Below are 13637 nucleotides of genomic sequence, written 5' to 3' on the forward strand. Positions count from 1 at the left end.
GGTTCAGGATCAAGTTTATCATCTCCAAAATCCACTTTTTCTCCAGTTTATGTCCAAGCCCAGCCTGTTTTGATGCATGGCAGGGGGAGGGTAGAACTGGGAATTGTTGCTGCTGCTCAAGGTCAAGATAAATAACTTGACTTGTAAAAGGGTCAGTTCATTAATTTGCAGGGAAATCACAACGCAAAGGAAGGGCACGGTGATGATGGATGGAGCGAGGGACTGGACTGACCTCCCCTGTGCTATCCATCACATTCCCTGCTGGAATGGCTGCAGCCCGGTTGACTTTATCTTCATTCCAGAGGCACATCCTGGTTGCCCATCACTGGTGGCTCATGCCACCGGGGACTGCCAGCCCTGCAGGGTGACTCTGAGGAGAAGCTGGTGGCCTTCCACCCTCCCCTGCCTGCAGGTTGGTTCCTCTGCTGCTCGCGGGCGCCGCGAGGAGCCGCGACTTCCCGGGACCGCTTTGTTGGGGCGTGGAAATGCCGGTTCAGAGGGCCCGTGGGGGGTCAGGGAGCTCGTGGGGAGCAGAGCCAGCTCTCGTGGGGAGCAGAGCCAGCTGTGCCAGCACCCCAGCCCCAGGCGGGCCCCGCTGTGGGCACCAGCTCTCAGTGGAAGAAGCGCTGATGACTCCGCGCTCCCTGGGAGCTGAGGGAGTGCTGAGCACACCCGCCCGGGCTGGGCTGCTCCCAGGCCCTGGCTACGTGATTGAAGTGCTCCCCAGCAAGCTCCCACACGCTCTGGGAGGCTCTGGAGCCTTCCGAGCCAGACTGCTTGGCAAAGCTGCTCCTCACCTCGGCGGGCGTGGGCAACGCTGCGAGAGGCTCGCTCACCTACGGGGTGGAAGGAGCAGCATATGCGTGCTGGAGACATCTCCCCCTCCCCTGTCCACCCGTTCTTCCCTCAGATCCCAGCTCGGCCTCACCTAAACCCAGCCTGTGCCCTCGTTTCATCAGGGAGGATGTTGTGGGCACTGGTGGCAGAAAAGTCCTGCACTGCGTTCTGCTGCTGGGACATCCTTCTCCAGAGGGGAAACGTGCTCCAGATGTGACTTTCTCAGGGTGGGGACATCCCAACCCTCTGCTTTGTGCAGGGAAAACTGTGGGGGAAATGGTCCTGGCTGTGCTGGGAGGGGAAGGGTGCACCCTGCCAGCCCCAGAGGACTCGGTGGCTTCGTGCGTGCAGGCACTTGAGGGCACCAGCACTTTGCTGTGGCTGCAAGAAGCTCTGGAAAACATTCCTGAGCACCAAGCTGCAGTGCTGGGGTGTGGGGCTTGGCTCGGGGAGCAAGGGGCAAGCCCACACAAAGCTCTGGAGGCCGAGTTTCGGTCGGAACTGCTGATGGCTGTGGTCAGCTGGTGGCGTCTGGTGGCCAGGCTGGGCTGTTGGGGCTTGTCCTCAGGGTCACAGGAAGGAGAAGGGAGAGAGAAGAGGCGTGGATGAGATGTGGGGATGAGGATAAGGCTGGGAACAGCAGGTAGGGAGTGAGGGGGCAACGTGGAGTGTGGGTGGGTGGAGAAGAGTTTTGTCTGCCTGCACTCGTGTGTGTGTGTGTGTGTGTGTGTGTGTGTGTGTGTGTGTGTGTGTGTGAGAAACTGCGGGAAGGAGACTCTTGGAGAAGTCCCAGGGCACATCTGCCACGGGGACCAACACTGAGGAGTTTATTTTACCCTTGGACAGGGAGCCATTCATCCCTGGAAGAACAGAGTAGGGTGACATTTCTGTTAGGAGGTGCTGTCTTGTTTTCTCTTGCTCTGCATTTTTCTTTCCCCAGCCCCTCTCTCTGTTCTATTACTCTTTCATGTTCCTCACTCTCTGTGCAGAACATGAAAGAGTTTTCTATCTTTCTTTTTTTTATTATCCCTTTCTTTCCTTTCCTCCCCAGCTCCCAGAATCCATCCAATTGCAGATTCTCCCAGAAGCTGGGAGCAAAACCCGCTTTTCTCGTTCTTCCCACCTTGCCTCTCTGTTGTATTTATCATACAAATACTGCCTGTATAATTACCAGAGCATTATCTCTAAACACACAGATTAGGAAAAGACACAGTGGCAGCAAAGATGAATTCCAGGGTCAGTCTGGTGGGAGATACTTTTCTCCATCTGTCAGGGGAGGAATGGACTGAGACAGAAGAGTCACCATGGACTGCAGCTCCCACTTTTCATGAGCACCTTCCACAGAATCAAGGTGGAAGGTTCCTAAATTCAGCCACTTCTGGGGTTAAAAGGGCACAAAAATGACCTGGATGATACAGGGAGATCATGCAAGGTGTAGAGGCAGTGCCTTAAAGCCATTCTTGTATGGGAATTATTGCTGCCCTGAAATGAGGGCTGAGTCTTTGCAGCTCCTTTAATTACTGCTGCAGCTCCAATGGGATTAAATGGATGTCTGAGTGTGTGTTAGCATATGTTGGGCTGTGCTGAGCTGATAAACATCAGGGCTTTCACATGCCTGCAGACACACATGCCCTGCATATTTACCACAACTGATTCAGTGTCACCCCGAGCTGAAGACAAAAGGGAGGAAGGTGTTATTGATCCAGCCTTGTGCCTTTGGGTGATGATGATGATGATGAGCCCTGGGCTGGGCTGGTCACAGTGGGAGGAAGGTGTTATTGATCCAGCCTTGTGCCTTTGGGTGATGATGATGATGATGAGCCCTGGGCTGGGCTGGTCACAGTGGGAGGAAGGTGTTATTGATCCAGCCTTGTGCCTTTGGGTGATGATGATGATGATGAGCCCTGGGCTGGGCTGGTCACAGTGGGAGGAAGGTGTTATTGATCCAGCCTTGTGCCTTTGGGTGATGATGATGATGGTGAGCCCTGGGCTAGGCTGGTCATAGTGGAAGGAAGGTGTTATTGATCCAGCCTTGTGCCTTTGGCTGATGATGATGATGAGCCCTGGGCTGGTCACAGTGGGAGGAAGATGTTTATGACCAAGAATGAAGCTGCAGGTGGATGCAGGAGGTGCCTGTAGCTACAAATTGCTCTTGTATCAGCCATGTCAGTAAGAAACACAAACCCTGTGAGGAACAACTGAGGGAACTGGGAGCGCTCAGTCTGGAGAAAAGGAGACTCAGGGGTGACCTTGTCACTCTCTACAGCTCCTGAAAGGTGGCTGTGCTCAGGTGGGGTTGGGCTCTTTCTCCAGGAACTGACAGAACCAGAGCACACAGCCTTGAGCTGCACCAAGGGAAATTTAGGTTGGATATCAGGAATAAGTTTATCACAGAAAGGGTGATAAAGTTCTGGAATGGCTGCTCAGGGACGTGGTGGAGTCACCATCCCTGGGTATGTTTAACAAAGCCTGGATGTGGCACTGGGTGCCAGGGTTGAGTTGAGGTGCTGGGGCTGGGTTGGACTCAATGATCCTGAAGGTCTCTTCCAGCCTGGTGATTCTGTGAGTTCTGTGAAACAAGTGGAATGAACAGAGGGGTTCCTGAGCCTGATGCCCAGTAACCACACTGCTTCTGGGAAGCGCCCGACGCTCACGTGTTGCCGTTCCCTTGCAGGGCTGCACGCTCAGGCTGTCCTGGTCAATGACTCCGTCTCGGGGTTCATCGGCACGGACGTGGTGCTGCACTGCAGCTTCACCAACCCGCTGCCCAGCGTGAAGATCACCCAGGTGACGTGGCAGAAGGTCACCAACGGCACCAAGCAGAATGTGGCCATCTACAACCCCGCCATGGGCGTGTCCATCCTGTCCCCCTACAAGGAGCGGGTGACCTTCCGCAACCCTTCCTTCAAGGATGGCACCATCCAGCTGTCCCGGCTGGAGCTGGAGGATGAGGGGGTTTACATCTGTGAGTTTGCCACTTTCCCAACCGGCAACCGGGAAGGGCAGCTGAACCTCACCGTGCTGGGTAAGGCTCTGGGCAGGAGCTGCAGGGTGAACTCCAGTCCAACAGAGCTGGAGGAACCTGAGGTTCTCACCCTGGGAGCTCAGGGCAAACATGGGGGTGTAAATTGTACCTGGGGATGGATTTTTAAGTTGGCTGGGAAGAGGTGAAGAGCAGGGAGCACAAAGCAGGTGGTTCTGAGGCAGCTGAGCTGTCACACTTCTTCCTTCCAGGCCTCAGCTCCCCTTTGCCCTCCACCTACACTCCTAATTTTATTTTTTTTTTTATGTTTAAAAAAAGACTGGATTTGGCACTCGGTGCTATAGTCTAAGTTGTGGTGTTAGAGCATAGGTTGGACTTGATGATCTTAGAGGTCTCTTCCAACCTCATTATTCTGTGATTCTGTAATGTAGGTGCAGTAACAGTGACCAAGTCCCTGTGGGAGTGGTGATTTTAATGAGCTGGGGTTGTCAAACAACAGATTGATCCTAAACTCAAGCAGAGCTTGTCCCTCAGGGCTGTGAGTGAACAGACCCCACCCAAGGTCTACATGAGTAGTTTTCTCTCCAATTTCAGTTCCTTTCTAGCACAGGGATGAAAACCTCTGGGAGGAAAGGACTTTATTTATTTATTTATTTATTTGTTATTTATTCCACATTTATGGTACCTCCACCATTGTTTCCCCATAAATGATGCAGGTAGATGGTGCAAGGTACATAGGCACTGCCATAAAGCAATTATTACATGGGAATTATTGCTGGCAATTTGCACAGCCAGCCTTGGTGGTGTTAGATGGCTCTTGGGGTGTAGCAAACAGAGTAGCATTGCCTTTCTAACCATCCCTTTGCACCTTTTCCTTCTCCTCCTCCTTTCTGCACTCCCCTGCAGCCAAGCCCAGGAACTGGATGGAGGGCACCAAGAGGCCACTAATTGCCAAGTCTGGCAGGACAGAAAAGATCTTGGTAGCCACCTGCACCTCCTCCAACGGGAAACCCCCGAGCACCGTCAGCTGGGACACGAAGCTGAAGGGGGAAGCGGAGTTCCAGGAGATCCGGAACAGCAACGGCACCGTCACGGTGATCAGCCGGTACCGGCTGGTGCCGAGCCGCGAGGCGCACCGCCAGCAGCTCGTGTGCGTGGTCAACTACCAGCTGGAGAGGTTCACCGACAGCATCACCCTCAACGTGCAGTGTAAGGGGCCTGGGCACGCTCCCTGCTCAGGGCTGGGCTGGTGGAGGGCTCGTGGTCTTGGTTCTGAGGGTGAAAACTGAAAGGATCCCTTGGAATAATTGTGGGGTTTCTGTTTTTCTTCTTTCTCTGCCTCTGTCGTGTCCTCTCTGCTCCCCTTCTCTCTCTTTTGCACTCACTCACATTCTTTGTCCCATCATCTTTCCCTCCTCGTGTTCTCTCCCGTTCTCCACTCCTGCCTCCTCATCTCTTCCTATTTCATTTTCTCCCCTTTCCTTTCCCACATTCCTTGTCCCATCACCTTTCCCTCCTCGCAATCTCCCTCCCTCTCCCACTCCTGCCCCCTCATCTCTTCCTATTCCATTTTCCACAATCCTTTCCTCTCCTTTTAATCTCTCTCCTTTTCCCACCCATGCCCCTCATCTCTTCCCATCTCATTTCCTCCCCTTTCCTTTCCCACAACCCTCTCCTCTCTCCTTTTCCCCTTCTGCTCTCCTCCCTTTCCCCACCCCTGCAGACGAGCCAGAAGTCACCATCGAGGGCTTTGATGGCAACTGGTTCCTGAACCGCAAGGATGTGAAGCTGATCTGCAAATCTGATGCCAACCCCCCAGCTCACACCTACGAGTGGAAGCTGTAAGTGTCCCCAGAGCCCTGCTGCCAGCAGCAAATGTCACCTCCCAGCAGGGACAAGGAGTCCCTGCAGACACCTCGCTCACCCTCTGGTCACTTAGGGCCCAGTCCCATTAGTGTCAGCAGTGTCACCCCAAGGTGACAGCCTGTGCCTGTGGTGGAGGTGGCTGCCAGCCCAGTGCAGCCTCAAAATCCAGGGAAAACTTCCCCTTCTCACCTCACTGAGATGATATTCTGCCCTGGTGACGTGAGGCAGCTGAGATGTGACATGGTGATCCACGTGCCCAGCACCACGAAGTGCCTCGGCAGCAGAGCTGGGGAAGAACCCTGGATTTCCCTGCTTTGAAAGGGCACAAATAACACAAAATTGGGCTGTGTGTGAACAACCTTCCCCTGGAATCAGCTCTTCACGTGACTGGCATTAAACAGCAACAATTCCTTGTCCTCAGGTGCCCAGCTTTTGGCTGAACACACTAAAGGGACTTGAAAAGTGAGTGAGGGGTGTCTGGGCAGTCAGGTGGGAATTGACACAACCTGATGTGGTTCTCTCTGCTGCTCTTTCTTCTCTGTAAGCACTCATGTAGCTTTAAAAGGGGAAGATCAAATGGATCCTTTCTTCTTTTCAGCTGGCATTTGTCATCAGGAGGGAGGCTCTCAACATGGCTTTGCAAGGAGCACATTCTCTCTCATTCCACTTCCCAGATCAAACTGTTCAAAGTGAAAGTCTGAAAAGGATTGTTTTTCCTGCCTTTTTTTCCCTACTTCTCCATCCCCAGCTCTCTCCATCTGTTGGTTCTGCCAGGCTCTCTGGGTTCCTCACAACATTCTCAGGAAAGCCTCGGAGGCAAAAATGCACCCGAGGCAGGAGAGATGCCCCTTGAGGCTATTTCAGTGCCTGGCATGTAAAACCCAGCAGTGCTTGGATGGTGATGAGCAGCAGTCAGGGGAGCTGTCAGAGGAGGCAGCAGCCTCCTGGAGCATCCCACACCACCCTCATGAGCTGGGCTCTTGTTTTTGTAGGTTCAGGGCTCTACAGGACCATGGTTAAGGTGTTTTTCCATCAGCTTGGGGATGGTTGGCTTGATGCAGCTGGAAAATCTGTTTTCTGTACATATGTGTATACGTAGACATGCAAAATACATGCATTTAGGCACTTTTTCACAGTCCTAATTATAGCCCCGTTATTCCCTTTTGTTTCTTATAAATTGCTGACAATATGTGCACATTTGGGTTGGGAGGAGGGGAAGGAATTACTTGAGTAATTTTTAATTGCCTAAGAGGAGTAATTACTTTACTTTGCTTCAGTAATTAAGAATAACCAGGCCATGTGTGTCTTTTCCTAACACACAGGGGCTTTTAAAATAATTTTTTTCATCTGCCTTTGTAAATTTATTTTCTGTATCTCCGGGTTTAGTTTTGCATTATTGCAGTTTCACACTTACCTGACTGTTCTGACATGAGCAAGGCTGTAAATCAACACTGCTGCCCTTGAGTTTGAGTTTAAACTAACACTGGATGATCAGGAGAGTTAAATGGGCAGGAAATTCAGCTAAAACAGGGTCAGGTTGTGTCCCTTTCCTGCCTACCTGAATGGGGATTTTCCAGCAGCACCTCCAGCTTCCACGCCTGCCCAAGGGCAAGCACAGACCCAGAAGGTTGGTGTCACCTCTGGGTGCCACCTGTGGGCTCAACCATGGTCTCTGTCCCCCCCAGGCCCAACGGGACCCTGCCAGGGAGCGTGGAAATCCAGAACAACACCATCTACTTCAAAGGGCCCGTGTCCTACAGCGTGGCTGGCACCTACGTCTGCGAGGCCACCAACGCCATCGGGACCCGCTCGGGCTTGGTGGAGGTCAATGTCACAGGTAGGACATGGGAAACAAGGTGGGGAGGGACACCAAGCTGCGAGGAGTTGGCATCTCCTCGGCCACCGGTGTCTCCTTTCAGTGTGGGGATGTCCCGAGGCAAACGGGCCGGTGGAGTTCTTGGCTTTGTACCGGTGTTGCACTGGTTTGCTTTGGATTTTTGGTTCCTCCTTTCCTCTCGCGGTGTTTTTCGTTCTTGCACCAATTCAACCTGTCCCGCCCAGCCTCTCTGCTTTGGATTCAGAGACTGTGGTACATGTGAACAGCAGAGACACGTCACGATATTGATCAGAGCAAGGGGCAGGATGAGGATGTGCACTGCCAGGAAGGCAGGAGATGGATGAATCACTTGTTCAGGATGGCGCTTGGTGTTTCTGGTGTTGGGCAATTCTCCTGATTCCTCTCTTGAGCTCCTTGCAGTGCTCTGTGAACTCTCTCACCTGCCTGCCACGATTCCTGTGAGTGCTGGAGGAGCTTTGTCTGGGCTCCAGGGAGGAACTCCATCCCAGGATGCAGGCAGTGGGAAGTGAGGCTGTGATGCCACAGGAGACAGAAGGAATCTGACGGCCTGCAAAGCAGGGTGGCCACGGAGGGAGGGAAAGACATGTGGGCAAGCTTAGGTAGTGTCAGGGAGAGAAAGTCATGTCAAGAAATAGCTCCACGGGAAGAAATAACATATGGCAATAACCTGATTCCTGAAAGTCAGAATGACGTTGTGAGACATCACCAAGGGGGAAAAGTGGCTGTGGGTGCTTTGAGAGCAGAAAAGGGACATTTATCCCATTCCTTTGGGGTAAAAGGAGTGATTTAGGTTATCAGGCAGTGACTGGTGGGTCTCAGGAGGGCTGGAAGTGCCTCTTGGAGCAGTGAGGTGGAGCACAGCCACAGTGCAGCGAGCTGTGGGCTGCAAAGGATGGGCAGTGGGGTGAATGAGGTGCACTGGGGTGCCTCTGAACCCAGAGCAGGCTCCTGGGGCTGTTACCTCTCCCTGTGTCCAGCCCAAGGCAGTCAGAGCCTCTCCTGCCACCCCTGGGAATTGTCTGACCTGAGGGTGATGGAACTCCAGCCCCCTCCACCAGCTTTCTCTGGTGGTAAATGCTGAGCAAGCACAGAGCCCAGCCTGGGGCAGCCAAAATTAGCAATAACTCCGTGTTTGGCACCTCGGCTCCCCTCTCTGTCAGGTGGACAAACCAGGCTAATCTTCCTCTTGTGCTTCCTCCAAGTGCTTGGAGGTCAATGGATGGGATGTGCTAATTAGATGCTAATTACCCGCTATTTATTTATGATCCTTATCCCTGTAGCAGGCCTTTCATTCACACCTCCTGGCCTGGATCCCTGCCTGCTGTGTTGCTCCTGGTACAGCACTTCTCTGGGGGCTGTTTCTTTTGCCAGGGAAAAAACAAAGCCCTTTGTGCCCAGCCCTGCCCAACCACCCAAAACCAGGGCAAGGTCATGGCCAAAATCAGCTGCTGGCCATTCCAGGGGAGCTGTCACCTCAGGGTTCCTGGGGCAGCGCCTGGTACAAGCTGTGACTCCCTTTGGCAGCAGAAATCCATCCCAAAAACCTCCAAGCTCAAAAACCTCCAAGCTCAGCCCTCAGACACAGAGAAGGAGGTGAAGCAGGACTGGAGAAGACTTTGAGAGCAACAGGCTCTCACTTCCCATTCCTCCATAGCCTCTGTGTCCATTTTTTGCTGTCCTTCTGCCTGCCCAGCCACCCCACATCATTTGGGGTGTCAGGACACCAGGCACTGCCCTCTCTTCACATTTTCTGCCCATTTTTGATGTGTCTCAGCACCTCAGTGGTACTGAAGGTGGCTGCAGCACCAGCTCAGCTGCACAGGCTCCTCCAGAGTGATGGGCTGTGGGTTCTCCCTCTGGGATTTGGAATTGTCTCTTTTCCTGGTGCTTTTTCAGGCTCCATCAGCACAGGGCTGGCAGGATTTTTGGGGTTGTGTTGGTGGAATCTCAGCTGGTTCCCAAAGGTCCTGGCTGTGGGGTTGAGGTTAAAGGAGAGGGAATGAAGGGCACACCCTCAGCTGCCCTGCGAGGAGGGATTAACAGCCAACCACACAGGCCAGGCCTACGCCACATTAAAAAAGAAAAAAAAAATCCTTTAATAATTCATGGGATCTGAATATGTTTATCCAGCTCTCCCTGAGGAGCGATTAGGTCGGTGCTGGGGAGGGCTCAGCCCTCCTCGCTCAGCTATTACAGGTACATTTGTTTGGGTCTTGCAGGCAATTTAGGGATTGTCAGTGGACCACGAAACCTCTTTCAAGAGCTGCATGCAATAAATGGAGTTCAATCTAGTGAGCAGCCAGCCTTGGGAGAAAAAAAAAACAAAAAAAACACAGAAGACTGATGCAGAGAAAACCCTGCAGCAGCTTTTCCCCTTTCTGTCTCCCTGTTCTCCCCCTTTTTGCTGCCCAAAATCTTCCCTCCAGGCCCCAGAGAAGAAAAGTGCAGGGCTGGTTCAGCCCCCTGATGGGGAGGGCAATTTGTTCAGAGGGAGAAGGCTGAATGCTTCTATGAGAGTTATGGCGCATTAAAGAGATTGATAAGTGGAAATTTAATATTTTATTCCAGCAATCTGTTCCCCTAATAGCTTCTCCTGCCTTGCAGGACCTTTGTCAGTCGCAGGCAAGCCATGTAGTGTGACATGTAACTATTGATTACAGGCAGTGGGTGACAGAATAAAAGGCTGTGCTTGTGGACTGCACATGTGTGGTGGTTGTGCACATGGGTATTCACACCTGTGGGATCCCATTTGTGTTCTGGCCAAGGATATTCACACCTGTGGAATCCCATTTGTGTTCTGGCCATGGATATTCATGTGTGTAATACCATTTTATCCTGCCCATGGACATTCACATGTGTTGACTCCAATGGACTTACACACCTCTGTGATCCCGTTTTTGTCCTACCCATGGATTTACACACCTGTGTGATCCCATTTTTATCCTGCCCATTGGATTTACACACCTTTGATCCCATTTTTGTCCTACCCATGGACTTACACACCTTTGATCCCATTTTTGTCCTGCCCATGGACTTACACACCTCTGTGATCCCATTTTTATCCTGCCCATGGACTTACACACCTCTGTGATCCCATTTTTATTCTGCCCATGGACTTACACACCTTTGATCCCATTTTTGTCCTGCCCATGGACTTGCACACCTGTGTGATCCCATTGGACATTCACACCTGTGAATGATCCCATTTTTGTCCTGCCCATGGAGATGATTTTCCCAAACCTGCATGCACAGGGATGCCCTGCTGCACAGGACACGAATAAAGCATTTACAAGTGGGAATATCCATGGATTCATGAACATGGGCTCCTCTGGGTGCAGCAGAGCATGGACACACCCTGGCCCTGTGCAGGAGACACTCACCCCCTTGTGCACTGGCTCCAGCCAGAGGAAGCACAAGGAGAAAGGGAAAAAAAAAGGGCAAATGGACCTTTGAAGGAGACTCAGAGAGCTGGGGGAGCAGGGAGAGCCTGTGCCAGCAGCTTTGCAGCCCTGGCCTTGGATGTGCTACAGGCAGGGGGGGAGGAAAAGCTGGCAGGGGTTGCTGACCCCCCCTGCTCGCTTGGCTTCCAGCAGGGAGTTATTTACACACCAGCAGCACTCTCGTCCCAGCAAGGTCGCTGCAAACAGCCCGTGGGGCTCGCTGGAGCCACGCAGCCCTTTCTGAGAAACCCTAAATGCCAATTCCTGCAGCAGGTGTTTCCAAAGGCAGGCAGATTGAGGTGGGAGGATGTAGGGCCGGGGGGGCTAAAGAGGAGCGAGCCCCGAGGGAGGGTCTGGCTGATGCTAATCTTCCAGAGTGGCTGTGCATCCTGTCTGGTGGCATCTGTGCCAGGCAGCAGGGCTTGATGGACAGGGGATAGGTGACCTGAGAGAGAGATTAAAGCCTGAGACACGTTTGGCATCTGGCCCGAAAGCCGTCACACTCTGACACGCCAGCGGCAGCTGCTGAACTGCTGGATTAGTTGCCAGTGGTTTTTCCATCCCCACCCGCCCTGCAGGAACCCCTGGGAGGGAGAGGAAAGCTTGGAAAGCTGCAGAGGGACATGCAGAGGCGCAGAGGGGAGGGAGAAGGTCAGCAGTGCTCTGGGCTTCTCACATTGCAGCTTTGTTTCTCCTTATCTTCCCTCGTGCACATGACTTAACACACGAGCAAAGTCCTGGGATAATTTGGCGTGGGCTGTTCCGGCAGGGAACGTTTGCCATCAGCAATCTGGCTCCTAAACGAACCCTACGGGGTCATTTCTGTGTTTGCTGAGGCCATCTGGGAACTGGGAAGGCCCGTGAAGACGTTGGAATTCAGGTTCCTGTTCCTCTGTGGAGCGCCGTTCACGTTGTGTGGATGTTTGGTTTTCCAAGCTAGAAGGAAATCCAGAGTCTTCCTCTGGAAGAGCTCGGGCTGACACATGGCCAACAGCTAATTCCTCATGGAGTTTGACATTTTCTTCAGTGCCCGTGGCTACAGGGAGAGTTTGGGCTGGCTTTTCCCTTGTCCTTAGGATTGAGGAGAAAAGGATGGTAATGGGACTTAAAGGAAAAACATGTCCACAGGAAGCAGTCTTTTAAAATATCCCAGCAGATGTGCAGAAGAGCTTTTGAAAGCTGATTTCCAGTGGATCTGCATATCACAGAAGAATTACCAGGTGTCTAAAAATACCTTTTTTCTGATCTGGGCCCTTCCTGCTCCTGGGAGCTGCCTCCTGTCCCTCTGGGTTCTCTGATGTCTAATGAGGTTTGGCTCCCACCTCTACCGAGGATCCCACTCCAGCCGTCTCCAGGAGCTTGCTGGGAGGGATAATTTCAGCTCATTCTGTCACATAGCACTAAAATTGGCCAGCAGGTTCAAAAAAGCAGCAGATAAAGGATTGACGGACAGGTGGGAAGATTTGCATACGCCTCATTTTTATTGAAAAACTGCCATTAAGAGAAAGATGGGATTCTTTAAAGCCTGGACTTTTGGAGCCATTCTTGTGCTGGGGAAGGCTGGGGGAAGTTTGTGGCCTCGCTGTGCTGCAGGAAGTGGGCAGGAGATGCCTGGAGCCTTGCAGAGGGATCAAAGGGAACCTGTGGGCTGGGCCAGGTGCCAGGCTGAGCCCGGGGTGACCTCCTGTCCCTCTCCCAGCTGCTGTCCCAGAGGTCTGGCTGCTGGCACAGGGACAGGAAGCTGGGCTGAATGCAACAGCTGGCAGAGCCGGGCACGGGCAGATCGTGTTGCTGCTTTAATTCCTATTCATACAGCACTCCCTCTTTTTATAAGGGCTGGGGGATGGCAGGCGGGGGGAGGCTTTTCATGCTGGCATTAAAGCCTGGCTTGTTCCCCCTCCCTCGGCTCCGCTGTCTCCTGTTTCTCCAGGCTGCTTTTCACAGGGGCTTTAATTCTCTCCAGACTCTTCCTAATGGATTTTTCACGTGGGGCCCCCGAGCACGCTCAGGCATCGCACCGGTTTCCAGAAATTTCACGCCCTCCCCCCCGGCTTGGACACAAAAAAAGGGGATCCTTTTCCCACACTTCCCCCTCTCCCCTTGGTGCTGTTCTGCTTGGAACGGGGTGGGCAGAGGGGTGGATCCCAATCTGTGGGATTAATGGAGCTGGATGTGGGGACAGGTGACACGCTGGTCCCCGCTCGCCACCTGCCAGTGCCGAGGCACCCTGTGACAGGGCACAGCCCTTCCTTCCTTCCCGGGAATGGCAGCGCCCACCCTGCTCCAGAGGCAGCGCCCACCCTGCTCCAGAGGCAGTGCCCACCCTGCTCCAGAGGCAGCACCCACCCTGCTCCAGAGCCAGCGCCCACCCTGCTCCAGAGGCAGTGCCCACCCTGCTCCAGAGGCAGCGCCCACCCTGCTCCAGAGGCAGCACCCACCCTGCTCCAGAGGCAGTGCCCACCCTGCTCCAGAGGCAGCGCCCACCCTGCTCCGGAGGCAGCACCCACCCTGCTCCAGAGGCAGCACCCACCCTGCTCTAGAGCCAGTTCCCACCCTGCTCCAGAGGCAGCGCCCACCCTGCTCCGGAGGCAGCACCCACCCTGCTCCGGAGGCAGTGCTCACCCTGCTCCGGATCCAGTGCCCACCCTGCTCT

At 53.4% G+C, this 13637-nt stretch overlaps 1 protein-coding gene across 1 annotated transcript in view; it reads left to right on the plus strand.

Moving 5' to 3' along the window:
- NECTIN1 (nectin cell adhesion molecule 1) overlaps positions 1 to 13637 on the plus strand; it is a 66297-nt gene that overhangs the window by 42153 nt on the left and 10507 nt on the right. The window contains exons 2-5 of the mRNA XM_021540499.3: positions 3512 to 3862; positions 4727 to 5029; positions 5544 to 5661; positions 7372 to 7523. Coding sequence (XP_021396174.2) covers positions 3512 to 3862; positions 4727 to 5029; positions 5544 to 5661; positions 7372 to 7523 — 924 coding nt within the window. The remainder of the gene's footprint in view (positions 1 to 3511; positions 3863 to 4726; positions 5030 to 5543; positions 5662 to 7371; positions 7524 to 13637) is intronic.

Source organism: Lonchura striata, chromosome 23 (assembly GCF_046129695.1).
Source record: "Lonchura striata isolate bLonStr1 chromosome 23, bLonStr1.mat, whole genome shotgun sequence".
Classification (NCBI taxonomy): Eukaryota; Metazoa; Chordata; class Aves; order Passeriformes; family Estrildidae; genus Lonchura; species Lonchura striata.